General features: G+C 52.4%; 1 protein-coding gene across 1 annotated transcript in view; it reads right to left on the bottom strand.

The window, feature by feature from the left end:
* Positions 1-1,069: 1,069 nt before the first annotated feature.
* The window catches only part of LOC309819883 (uncharacterized protein), a gene marked incomplete at its 5' end in the record, with an annotated part of 124,909 nt that continues 112,183 nt past the window's right edge, over positions 1,070-13,795 (bottom strand). Inside the window, 2 exons of the mRNA XM_082650334.1 lie at positions 1,070-3,088; positions 8,059-8,147. Of these exons, the coding sequence (XP_082506460.1) occupies positions 2,862-3,088; positions 8,059-8,147 (316 nt within the window). The 3' untranslated portion in view covers positions 1,070-2,861. The remainder of the gene's footprint in view (positions 3,089-8,058; positions 8,148-13,795) is intronic.

Genomic DNA, 13,795 nt, shown 5'->3' with positions numbered 1-13,795 from the left:
ACCCCACCCTCTGCAGCCTGGCTCTCAGAAACAAAACCCCGCTTCCATCTCAGCAACCACGCACACCACCCTTCTTCCCACGCAAGAAAGCCGCCCCCAGACGCCTACCTAGTTGGAAGGCTTGGTTTCCATGACAACAGACTTCAGAAGCTGGGAGACCGCTTGACCGGCTCTGGGAGAGTACAGAGGACGCCCAGAGACAGCCACCCCCAACCCTGCGGTTGGGCATGCCCTTGCCCTCATCGACCCCCCTGAAAACCCCAATGGGTCTGTCTTTATGTCCTTCCGCCCCTTCCTCCCACTCTGTTGCCTGCAGCTTCTTTGGCGGCAGCAACCTCGAATCCCTCCTTGCTTCCAGGAGGCTGGAGGAGGCGGGAGACGGGCTAGGCGAGAAGTGAATGGAAAGCACAGAGAGAGGGAGAGAGGAAGGGAGGGCATCTGCGCCTGCGGGCAATCTTATATCTGTCTTGCCCTTTCTGTCCCCTTGACACCGCCCGCCTCCCCCCCCCACCCCCGTACACATGCATTCCAAGCCCCCTGGGAGGGAGGGTGGGGGAGGTGAGGGGTGTGGAGGAGGACTGGCAGAGGAGAGTCCACCCTCCTCCCCTGGCAGGGCGCTCGGGGTGGTCATTTTAGCAGGGAAGGGGCGGAACTCAGGAAACGTCCACAGCCCCTCTCCAGCTCTATTTGCCAGCCCGCGCCGCCCCCTCGCCTGGGTCTCCTCTTCTGCCTGGAGACGGCAGCGAACAGACAACGGAACCCGCCGCCGCACGCTGCCACGTCGCGCTCAGAAATCCCCTCCCCCACAGCGGACCCACAAGCCGATTACACACACGGGGTACAGATCCACAAGCACCATTACGGTCAACGCACACCATTATATATGCACGACGGTGTTGCCGCATTTAACAATTATACACAGACTCTCGGGCACTGACCCAAAACCAACACGCAACACAATAATCGCCTCCGATCCCGCTCGTCTTCCAGCATACAACTGTGAGCTCATCACTTCATCCACACACGCCAGGAGCCCCCATCTCTTACATAGAAACGGTGAACCTTTCAGAAGAAATCTTTTAATTTTTTTCAAAGAAAAAAAGCCATATAAATATTAGAGTATAAAACTTGCGTGAGACACAGGAAGGGGGTGGGGTGGGGAGCTACGTGACTATGCAAAGAGAAGCGCTTAGAGGAGTCAGGACGCGGGAGGGGGTCGCCGGAGCGCGTGGACACAGCACAAAACACAGCACGGGCCGCCGCAGGCAGATTCGGGGACAGACGGCTGCGTGGAGCCCGCCGCCCGCGGCCCACTCGCCATTACGGAAAAGCACGCCGCACTATACACTATTGGCTATTCTACACCAGCCGAAAGGGGGGGGGCTCTACACCACTGCAAGGGCCGGGTGGGGTTCTCGCGAAGCCCCGCTGCGTGAACGGGACGCCGGGGGCAGAAGGGGTGGACAGAGGAAGATCTATGCACAAGGAGGCACTGGGGAACTTTAACCAGGCTCTGGCCACGAGGGATCGGACTGGGGGCCTGGGCAGTGGCCTTCACAGAGATGAAATGGCACCTGTCGAGGTGAAGGACTGGGGTTGCTGGATGCAGGGGCCCTGTGGAGAAGCAAGCCCTGATCCTGGGCTGACACTTTCCACTTGGTCCCTGCTCTAGCTCCTTTCCTTCCCAACCCAGGGACCAAAAATGGTCTAGCTGGCCCTCCCTTCCTGCTGGGGCCACACTGATCCTTCCACCAGCAGCACCTCTGGAGTACCCAGCACCCACAGAGGCCCCTCTGACCTCTCCAGGGGACCTGGTCCCAAACCTGCTCAGAGCTTCCTTGGACCATAATGCCAGTTTAAATCCATTGGTGCCCGTAGCTCAGCCCACCGCTGGCTGCCTGGGCTGCCCTGTATATGATAGATGAGGGTCCAGCCTGGTGCTTGGCTTATGGCTGGAATTTGGGGATCTGGTCAGTACCCTGGGGGCATACAGAGCCTCCAGCAAGACCCTGTTAACTGATGGATCAAGCTTTGTCCGTCCCCCCATACACACACACACAGACACACACACACACCCTTCCCTTCTTTATCTTACCACCCCATACTGTCTTAGAACATGCAGTGAAGTCTCTTGTTTGGGGAGGGGGAAGTCAACAGCATGCAGTGGGAACATCAAACAATGAAAACCAAAAGACTGGTCCCCAGGGTGTTGGGAAGAGGCATGGTAGCAAAATGCCCTCCCTAAATCCAGCAAGCATCAGTACCATGGGAATGGTGACCATATCTCCCAAAACTTGAGCTTGGTCTCAGGTCCTGGAAGGAGGTGAAGGGATTGGCACCAAACCATGCTTTGGGGGAAGTCTGAGAATTGAAGGAGAGGTCAAGAGGTCATGATGCCCTTCCAACTCTTCAGAACTATGAGCCTTTTTAGGTCACCAGGTACCTCAACACCCCCAAACAACTTAAGAAAGAGGAGCTGTTGAGGAGGAGGGTGGGGTGGGTTGGGTAGGAGGGAGGCAGGGGATGGATGGGCCCGATTGAATTTGGAAGATGGAGGAGTTCAGCTGTAACTGAAAGGGGTGTGATAAATGGTGTCTACACTAACCCACTACCCCCATGGGCACAGCAATTGATTGGATGGGGGTTCCCAGCAGAACTCCCTTTGCATATTCAATCCCCTGGGGGCAGAGGGGGGGTGTTGACTGGGCACTTGTTTCTGTTTCCCAAGGGGAGCATGGCCTGGGCCCCTACCAGTATCCTGGGGGTGAGCCCTGAAAATCCGAGGCCTGGGCACAGGTAGGGAGAGGCTGGGCTGGTTGGGGAGGGAGGCTGCCCTGTGGCTCCAAGGCCTGGCCTCCGCATTACTTCTTCTCCTTCTTGCCCGACTTCTTCTTGTTGCCGTTGCCACCTGCCGGGGCCTTGCCATCTCGCTTGCCAGCTGCGTTGGTCAGAGTGGCATTGCTGCCGGGGATGTAGACGTTCTGGCGGTAGTCGGGCACGTGCTGCAGGGTGAACTGGGGTCCGTAGCGGGCACTCAAGCCCATGGTGCCGGCACTCCCTCCCAGGGTGGAGCTCCCATCAGCGGCTTCTGCAGAGACAAGGGAAGGTCAGGGGCTAAACTTCAGGGTCCCCAACAGTTACTCTCTTATAGCACAAGCAGTTATAGCACTGGACACACCATCCCACCCACAAAGGGGTAGGGCTAAGAGGCTCTAGCGTGACCACCTAGGTTTCATTCCTAGTTCTTTTACCTAGTCAACTGTGATCCTAGTCAAGTGTACCTAACCTCCCTATGTCTCCTCAGTTTCCTGAACTGCAAAATGGGGATAATAATAGTACCTATCTCTTCTGGTTTTCGCGAAGGCTAACCAAGATTACATATGTAAAGCATGTAGACTAGTGACTTCAAACATGCTAGCTGTCATTTCTCTCAGGGCTGAGACACTGCTCTCAAGACCTTGCCCTAGCCCTTCTCCAGGCAGCCTCTCTGGTCTCCACACTAGACCACAGACTCCTGGGCGACCAAGACCATGGTTCGTGCAGGTTCCCATCCTGTTCCACCCAGTGCCAAGCACAGACCGGGCATTGAGTTGTTCTCTTATGAGTTAGGAGTAGGTGCTTTTCCAGGGATTCATTTCGTAACAGCAACCAGTGCCTACTGTGTGCCAAGCACCTTGCTAGATGTTGCACATGCATGACGGCTTTTTACCTCAACTCAACACTCCAGGGACGTGTGTGCTCTTATCCCCGCTTTACAGATGAGAGAAGCAAGGGTCAGAGAAGGTAAAAGACTAGCCCAAGGCCTACGAGCCAGGACAGGTGAGAGCAGGGGTGAGGCCTAAGTGTATCTTAAGTGTATGCTGTAGGGTATGGTCACCACCACCACCACCACCAGAGGCCTGCACCTCATCGCTGCTCTGAGGATACAGGAGGGGGAGAGAGGCTGAGAAGATGATGATCCCAGGACCAGATGTCTTAGGTACAATGTAGGCACAGGCTCACAATGTCAGAGTAGGTGACATCAGAGAGAGCCTGTAGCCCAACTTCCCATCCTGCACAAGAAGAAACTGGGGTCCAGAGAAGTGCAAATTCTGACTCTGGCTCAGTGTCACCTGGGAGCTTGTGAGAATCACAGACTCAGAATCTGCATTTTAACAAGATCTCCTGGTGATGTGTATGCACGTTAAAGGGAGAGAAGCACAGAAGTACCTACCTCCCTGGGTTTCTGTGAGGATTCAAGGAGACAGTGCTTCATCCAGTGAAGCACTTGGTAAGAGCTCACTAAACGTCAGCTGCTGCCGCCAGCACCACCACCATCACCATACTGCGCGTCACTGCTTCCATCCTACATGCTCCCGTACCGCCTCCCCAGGGGGCAACAAACCAGGAGTTTTGATGACTCTGGCAGAGCTCATGAAGCCTCTTGCTGGAGTCCTCCCGCAGTTGGAGAGTTAAAGCCCCAGGAGTGCCCAGCCCAGCCCCCATATAGCAGAAGAGGTTCCCCCCACCCTGGCCTCCCTCCACCCTCACCCCAGACCCTGGGAGTGGGTAGAGAGGGTGACTAAAGCCGGAGAGGCTGAGTAATCCTGGGACACCGACCAGGGATTGAGAAACAGACAGGAAATATTTTCAAAGAACAGCACCAAAGGGGGAGGGGCAAAAGAGGAAGCCGAGGAGAGATGAGCCCCGGCCTTTCCCCCTCCTCACTCCAGCGCTCAGGTTTCCACAGCCTCCATTTCAAACCCCAAAACTCCGCCGTCCGAGGGCCTTCAGGGGGCGGGGAAGTAGGTTGGGTGGGAGGGAGCAGCGCCCACTTCCTCCTCTCCTTCCTCCGGCTGCGCCCCTCCCCCAGCCCTTTCATTGCACGGACGTTTCCTCCGTTTTCCCTAATTAATTCCAGGAGGGAGCGGGTCCTCGACCGCGCTGCTCCCTCCCCTCCCCGTCCCCCCGGAATGGAAGCAATGGGGGAGGGGGCCCAGATCCGGCTTCAAGAGCCAGGGTTCCAGAGTGATTTAGGGGTCAAGAGGGGAGACTGTCAGAGGCGCCAGAGAGAGAGAGACAGAGAGAGGGAGAGAGAAAGGGGAAGAAATGGGGAGAAACAGGGAGAAGGGAGGCAGAAAGAGAAAGCTAGGAAATAGGCTTGACTGGGTAACTGCAAGCCAGGCCCACCCACATCCTACATGCACCCACGATCTCTAAGGAGCACCCTAAGGGGCACCCGAGCAGATGAAATGACAAAGCGAGCCCCGCCACCTCCTCCCCAGAAGCCCAGACCTGATGTTAGCCTGGGCCCTACAGGATGCAGTGAAGCTGGGCTGGACCGGGAGGGAGGAAGATGGGGAAACCCAGAGTGTAAGAGAAACGGGCTGCCCTTGAGTTCCGTCCGGTCAGCTCTGCCGCGAAGGAGCCAGCCGTGTGACCCTGACCGAGGCCCTGCCTGACCCCAACCTCAGTTGGATTGAAGGCTCTGACCTTCTGTGGAATCAAGTCTCCAATGGCCCCCCCTACCTTCTAACCCTGCAAGACCTACACTGGGCAGGAACCAGGATCTTCCCTGAGTCCAAGGAGAAACAGATTTTGAAGAGCAGCAAGAAAGAACCTGGGCATCCTCTGGCCTGGAGGAGGTGAGAGCGCTGCCAGCCTCTCTCCTCAGGGAAGCACCTCCCAGCCCCATCCTCCCCGCTCCTCCCGCCCTGCCCTCCCCACCCCGGGGCTGAGGGCGCAACTCCAAGCAGTCCAGGAGGCCCGGTGAGACTCAGCCAGGGCCAGCTGAGCCACAGGCTGCAGCCTCCTTGAGAGCACACCTCCCCCTCAAAGGTTTATTTAAAAAGCCTCCCAAGTATACTTGCTCTCCCGCCTGCTTACTCCTCCTCAGCAGCCCCACAGGCCTGGCTGGGCTGGACTCCAGGAACCTCTCTGGCTCCAGGGCCAGGAAGGGGGTGTGAAAGTGAGAGTAGGGGCTGACCCTGCCACCTCCACCCCCAAGGTCCATCCCCCCAGCTGACACCCGGCTCGGGCCCTGTGTGGGCCAGAGGGGTGGAGCCCTGACAGGGGAGCCAGACTGCGGTGACCCGGGGGGCCTTCTGGGAGGGTCTGGGGCTATAAATACTGATTCCATTTCTGTTTTTAAAATCTGGATTTAGGCTAAAAAGTCTGCTTCCTGGCCTTAGGGCTCAAAGCCACAACAGCTAAAATATACCTTACTGTCTGTTTACTTCCCTCAAGAACCCAACTTGGCATCTCCTCAGACCCAGCTAACTCCCTCTTTCCTACTCAGTATCTGGCCTCTCTAGAGCTACAGCAGCTCTCCCACTCCCACTCCCATGCCAAACCGGGGTCAGCTCTGTCCCAGAAGGCTGGCCCCCCGCCCCTTCTCCCTTCCACTTCACCACCCACGGCCTCGCCCCACTGGTCCTCACAGACATCCGGGGAAGGCTTGCCAGATTTAACAAATAAAAATAAAGGGTGCCCAGTTAAATCTGAATTTCATATAATTTTTTTTTAGTACAGTATGTCCCAGTCCTAACGTTTGGAACCTACTCATGCTAAAATATGACTTGTTGTTTATCTGAAGTTACAATTAACGGGTCATCCTGTATTTTATCTAGAACCCTCATCTGGGAGAATAACGCAGCATTAAGAGAAGTTCGGCTTCTAAACTTATTCAGCTAAAAGGGAAACTGAGGCTGAATGGAAAGGCAGACACAGTCGCTGGTATACAAAGGGCATGAACTTAGGAGTTGGGCTGGCTTAGAATTCCCAGTTTGCAGCTCAAAATGGGGGCCCTGGAGCAAGCGACTTCTTGGTTCCCTCATCTGTCAAATGGAAGGAATTAGACCTGCCTTGCAGAGCTGGTGAGAGGATCCACTGACATGTGGCCCATCAGGTTTGCCTAGCATCAAGTTTGGGGCAGCACACAGGCACAACTGTAGTGATTACAGTTCTGACTTTACTTGGTTCTCTACCCACCAGGCCTCCAGACATGCTGGACAGCCGGGCTCTCGGTTCACTATGTAAGGCCACTGCCGGCTTCCATATAAGCCCAGGACTGGCTTCTCCAGAAGCTAGTCCTTATTAGCAGGCGTTATTCTAACTCTACCTTCTATCCCACCATGGGTCAAAAAAGATAATCGTTAATCAATTTTCACCATTGCATATCATGCCCTTCCTCTCTGCCAATCCTATGCTGAGGCCTTACATTCTGCCCTCACGACACCACAGTGAGATCTGTTATTATCGTTCGGATTTTGTAGTCAGTGAAACTGCGGTCCAGGGGGCTTAGTCACTTGCCTGATGACTCACAGCTTAGTGGTGGCACGAGGATTTGAATCCAGGCTGGCCTGCCTCCAAAGCCTGTGCTCTTAAGTACTAATGATATTATTCCGCCCCCCTCCGTCCCCACTGGCTCAGGACTCTTCTTACTTTTCAGGGATGAAAACCATCACCTGAATCTCTATTGTTGAAGTTCTTTGTTAGCCTTGTGGGAAAAGCAAAATCCTGCTCTGCAAGTAGGGGCAACCAAAAAAGACAGTGTGTGCTCTGGACACTCATGTCCAGAGTGTGTGCTCCCTGCTGGGAGTATCCACACCCACTTCCATGGATTGAGGGCATGTATGTGCCAGGCCCAGTTCTATGTGCTTTACGGTATCATCTCACTGAATCCTTACAACAATCCTTTGAGGTCGCTGTCCCCATTTTCTCGTCTGAGGAAACTGAGGTTTAGAGAGATTAAGCAAACTGATCAAAGTCACAAAGGTAGTTAGCGGCAGAGCTAGGACCTGACCTATAGTCCCTTCCAAGGCTAGAATTTTAACCACTACTCCCTACTTCTCCTGCAAGGATCTTTCCCTGTTCATTCCCCTCTGGGCATCCCAGGACCACCCCCATCCCTCAGCTATTCCCTAACCCGGCTTTATATCCTGGAATTATGGGCTGCCTCAGATCGGCTGAAAGGTCCAGAGGAACCACATAGGTGGAAAGCCAGTCTCAGGGCACGGTGCTGTGGGATGCACCCCAGAACCCCAGGTCTCCCACCCCACACATGCTGGCACAACTTACCACTGGCGGAGGCCAAGATCATGGCTTGCAGCATCTCTGTGTCAAACTGGTTGTTGGGCCAGGTGCCGGTTTCATCGCCATTTTGGGATCTGCGGAGAGAATGGGATGGTGATCACGGTCTCCCAAGCCACCAGCTCATGCCCCTCCTGTCCTCTCCCAGGGCTCCCACATCCAGTGCCTATCCCCAGCCCATGCCCAAGACCTGCTCCCTTCCAGCAAGGTAGGAGGCAGATTATACAATCCTTCAGAAGCCAGACCCCGCCCCATTTGCCAGTCCCCCAAACCAGCTTTCTACTGTTTCAGACACCATGGCCCTTCGCGGGAGAGGGCAGGATGCACTGAAGCTTGCCCCGCCTTGAGGGAGCAGTGGCTCACAGTGAGGGGAGCAGACCCTCTCCTGAGGACAGTGAGGGTGGGAAACGGGAGAGAATGTACCAGAACTTGACAAAGGTGAGAGGACCTCGGGGGAGAGGCTGGGGGCCCCACGAGACAGGGAGAGAGGTTTCTAAAACTCAAGTCTGATCACTTCAGTGGCTCGCTGAGCCCTCAGGATAAAATCCACAGGCACACAAGGACCAGCCCCTCCTATTTCACAAGAACACCCCCAACCTCGCTCTCAAACATTCTATCAGAAACCTTTTCTGAGGCGCTTTCCCTAATTCCTCAAACTCTCTCTTGCGGCACACCATTCCCTAGAATGCAAGTTCCCTACCTCTGCCTTGGTAACATGAATAGGTTGCCAGAGGGGACCCCTAAGCCCACCCAGCCTGGGTTAGGTGCCTCCGCTGTGCTCCCACCCCCACTGTCTGCCCTGCGGTGGCTCTAGTCCCACTGTGACTGCCACTGTCCCCACCTGTCCGCTCCACCCCCAGACCCAGCTCCTTGAGCTCTGGGACCAGGACTGTGCCCGTTTTCTACTGAAGCACCTAGTTAAGAGCTTTAGATGCTCTAAACATTGAGAAAAACACGAGGTGATTCCTAATTGTTAAAAATGTTAATCTGTAAAAGAACTCTAAGGGATGCTAGCCCAACTTGGATTTTTCCCATAGTAACTATTTCCATGCTTTGGGGGGGAATTTTCAGGGATCAAATGATTTCCATTTTTGAGGGGAAGGGGAAGCAGCCTGACACACACGTCTATTAGTCGACCTTTGCACCATCTGGAACACTAAAGTTCCTCAATAAATGTTTGTTGCCTGAATGAATGGGGAAAGCCCTGCCCAGAAAGTTAGGCTCACTATGAGGTAAGAAGGGTTTGGCACCAGGGGAGGGGCTGCAGGGAATGCCTTGAAGGCAAGAAAGAGTGTGTGTGTGTGTGTGTCTGTGTCTGTGTGTGTATTTTGTCACAGTGGCTGAGCACAGTCAAGAGCTGTTTTACAATTTTTCCAAGGTCTGTCCCTGCTTATGGTTTCCCCTGATCTGGAATTCCCATCCCCAGGCAGGTGGACTCAGTCTACGGCTCAGACCAGCTGCTGTGTGGTCCCCTCTACGGGGTCACAGCAAATGTAGAGTTAGGGTTGGAGGAGAAAGCAGGAATGTCATTTCTCCCTCCACAGAATGGGAAGAGCTGGGATTCTGGGTTCATTTATTCAATCAATATTCATTGAGCAAGTACTGTGTGCCAGACACAGGACTAGGTGCTGGGTTTGTAGCTGTGAACATGACTGAACTAGTCTGACTTCACCATGCTCGATCTCCATGGAGAGGCTGATATTAAATAATTACACAATAACTGAATTGTAATTGTGACAAGCAAGTGCTATGGAGGCAAAGAGCAGGGGTACAGGAGAGTTCTGCCTAGTTGGGGTTAGGGAGCCAGTCAGTCCAGGCTTCCTCAAGGAAAGGACAGGGTATTTAAATCTGAAGAGGCTATCCAGGGGATCTGCAGGAGAATGCCAGCCAAACAAACGTAGGAGGAGTGATAGAAAATCAACACTGTATAACTGCTGATGTAAAAACCGATTCAGGCAAGGCTCATCAGTGAATATAAAAGCAGCGAAAGGTTGCTGCACAGTCTCATATATCACCCACAGATTACTTATTAATCACCAATATTTAAAAATATCTTTGTAACAGAGAGATCTGGGAATACCACTTTAACCCAGGGAACAAACTGACAGGAAATGATTCCCAGCAGAAAGTGTACAATGACCCCCACGCAGTATTCTTATCAGACTCTGTAAGCTGATCTCACCATGAGAAAATGATCAGCAAATCCAGACTGTGAGACATTTTGAAAGACAACTGGCCTGGACTCTTTAAAACATGTCTATGTCTTAAAAAAAAACAACCCTCCGGGGGCTTCCCTGGTGGCGCAGTGGTTGAGAGTCTGCCTGCCAATGCAGGGGACACGGGTTCGAGCCCTGGTTTGGGAGGATCCCACATGCCGCGGAGCAACTAGGCCCGTGAGCCACAACTACTGAGCCTGCGCGTCTGGAGCCTGTGCTCTGCAGCAGGAGAGGCCACGATAGTGAGAGGCCCGCGCACTGCGATGAAGAGTGGCCCCCCACTTGCCGCAACTAGAGAGAGCCCTCACACAGAAACGAAGACCCAACACAGCCAAAAATAAATAAATAAATAAATTTTAAAAACAAAAACAAACAAAAAAAAAACAACCCTCCAGAAGGTAAGGAGGCTGTTTTAGATTAAAGGAGATGAAAGAGAGGTAGCAAGCAAATGCAATTCGTGTTCCTTGATTGAATTCTGGAGTTAAAAGAAAAAAAATACAGGTTGAAAGGACATTTGGGGAACATTTATGAAAATCTGCTAGTAGACTGTATATTATTGCATTAATGTTAAATTCTTCAAATGTGATCATTCTTTTGTGTTTATGTACGAGAATGTTATTGTTATCAGGAGAGAGATACTGAAGTGTTTCAAATGTTATGATGTCTGCAACTCTCAAATGGTTCAGGAAAAAAAGTGTGTGAGGTGTGTGTGTGTGTGTGTGTGTGTGTGTGTGCATGTTGAGAGACAGAGAGAGAGGAGAAAGTAAATGTGCAAAATATTAACAATTGATGAATCTAGGTTTAAAAGAGTATTTGGATGTTCATCATATGATTCTTTCAACTTTGAGAGGTTTGAAGCATTTCAGAGTAAAAAACTGAGGGGTAAAATTAAGCTAACTAGGAGAAGCGTAGTGTTGTGAAAGCTTTCCAAGCAGAGGGAGCAATACGCCCCAGCCTCTGAGGCTGGGAGGACCTTGGTGAGTTCACACCACTAAGAGAAAACCAGTGTGGCTACCATAAGGCGCAGTGGTGTCAGGGCCTGGGGCTGCAGAGTGTACACTAAAGGTTTTGGTCTCATCCTAAGAGCTCTGGGAAGCCACTGAAGTATATAAAAGGGGGGTTGTCATGATCGGATTTAAGTATTTAAAGGTCATGGTTGCTCCTATGAGAAGACTGAGCGTTGGGGGTACCTCTGGGAGGACGGGAGCCCAGTGATGGAGCCTCAGCCACCTCTGTCTCCATGAAAATCCAGGAGTCTTTACTTGCAGGCAGACTGAGCTCTCTCTGGGCCTGCCTGGGGGCGCAGGGCTGAGGCAGGTGGCCTCAGGCCGAGGTGAAGGGCCTAATGGGGAAAGAGTGGGGAGATCAGGTAGGGGGGTGAGCAGCAGGGAGAAGAGCTTTGGGGCTGTGGGGTAGACAACAGGGTCGGACACCAGGTTAGGATACCCTGTGGTGGTGGGTGATGGTGTTGAGGGAATAAAGGTGAGTGGAAGGGTGGGCCTGGAACCATGATGGCCTGGGCGGAAAGGATTCTTGGGAAATGATTGAAGGCTAGAGGCCAAGCACGTGGGCAGGAGATGAGTAGAGAGACAGACTTCTTTTTGAACCATTTACTCAGAACTTCTTATTTCTGGGTAGTGGGCTGACTAAATTACATACATATTGTCTATTTCAGCCTCAGAACCACCTACAGATTAGTGTTATTATCCCTATTTCCCAGCAGATGAAACTGGGCTCAGAGAGGTTGAGAGACTTTCCCAAAATCACACAGCTGGCAACAGGCAGAACTACAACCTGTACCCACTATGTGCCAGTGCCTGTGACAGGCCCTAGGATTTAAGAGGTGATATGATTCTTGCCCTAAGAAGTTTGTATTCTAGTGTGCTGTGTGCGTGTGTGTGTGAGGGGCAGTCCCAGAGGCTGGGTTGTAAAATTATGAGTGCTTTTTCTTTTAAACTGTTTTCTCTATTTCTCATGTTTCTATAATGAGCGTGGGTTATTTTATAAGCAGAAAAAAAATAAGATGCTATTTGTTTGTTGAATGACTGCCCAAACTGAGGGAGAGCAGGGATAGTGTCTCTCAGCGGAGGTGGAACAGAAGGGGAAACGGCAGTGTGGAGCCATCCAAGGAGAACAGTGTGGGGACCAGGGAAAGCCAAATGGAGACCCTCCTCTGGGCAGAGGCTGGGAACAGCTGCAGGGCGGGGCCTGGGGTACAGCCTGAGAAAGGAGAACTGGCTTGCTGGGCTCAGGGCTTGAGACAACAGCTGTTGGGATCAGAAGCCAAAAGGAGGACCTGAGCAGGGGGTAGCGGTGGAGAGGAGCAACACCTGGCAGGCAGGAACTTCCTTTTGTCTAGGCAATGGGACAGGGCGCTGGCTTGAACTTGAACCAGGTTTACTGAAGAACTCGACGCTAGCCCTGCTCTGAACCTGGTGTCCCAGTAGCCAAGGTAGGCCAGAGAAGCAGTGGGGAGCCAGAACCAGGCTTAGACTGAATAAGAGAAATCTCCCCTCTTCATCTTCTCACCCTCATTGACTCCTCAGAATGGCAGCAAAGAAAACCTGCATCATTCTGCTGAGCCTGAGAGGCCTCACCACAGGACCTTTGCACATGCTCTTCCGTCCACCTGGAATGCTCTTCCCTGTTTCCTTCAGCTGGTTAATCCACAGTCTCATTTCCTCCTGGATGTCCTCCTGCTCCCTGACCAGGTCAAATCCCTATTTTATACTCTCACCGCCAGGAACTGCTCTTCACAGCACTTACGGTAGCTGTAATCTTACTATTTTTTTTGAGTAATTATTTGGTTCATATCTGTCTCCCTCAACACACTGTAAACTCCCTAAGGCAGAGGTTATGTCTATCTTATATCTCCTACACCTAGAATACTACCTGTCCTACGGTAGGTGCTTATTAACTATTTATTGAATGAACAAAAGGGGGAAGTTATAGTTGCTGGACTGGGCCCCTAACATTTGACTTCATCTGGGCCCCTGTGCAGCTGAATCATAAATGTTTGTTCCATCCCCCTCAAGTTAACTAAGGAAGGGAGAGCCCTGCACCTTCTCCTCCATCTCCCCAAGAGCTCCCTCATGTACTTTAGGCCACCAAGTCTCTCATTTGATGAAAAGGGACTTGAGGCAGCCAGTCTAGAAGGCACGTAAGAGTCAAACGGCTAATAAGGACCTGCTGTAGAGCACAGGGAACTCTACTCAATACTGTGTAATGACCCATATGGGAAAAGAATCTAAAAAAGAGTGGGTGTGTGAATATGTATAACTGATTCACTTTGCTGTGCACCTGAAACTAACACAACATTGTAAATCAACTATACTCCAATAAAAATTATTTTAAAAAAAGGAGTCAACTGGTGGAGCTCTCAAGTTCAGCAGTGAATTCCGCTTCAGGGCCAGTATACGGCCTGGGGTGGCAGTGGGTAACGGGAACATGAATTGCCCTGTACTTCTCATCACCTCAGCTCAAACGGCACTTCCTCCTGGAGGTCTCCT

This window comes from Grampus griseus (assembly GCF_964374135.1).
Source record: "Grampus griseus genome assembly, chromosome: 3".
Lineage (NCBI taxonomy): Eukaryota > Metazoa > Chordata > Mammalia > Artiodactyla > Delphinidae > Grampus > Grampus griseus.
This window is presented reverse-complemented; position numbering and strand designations above follow the sequence as displayed.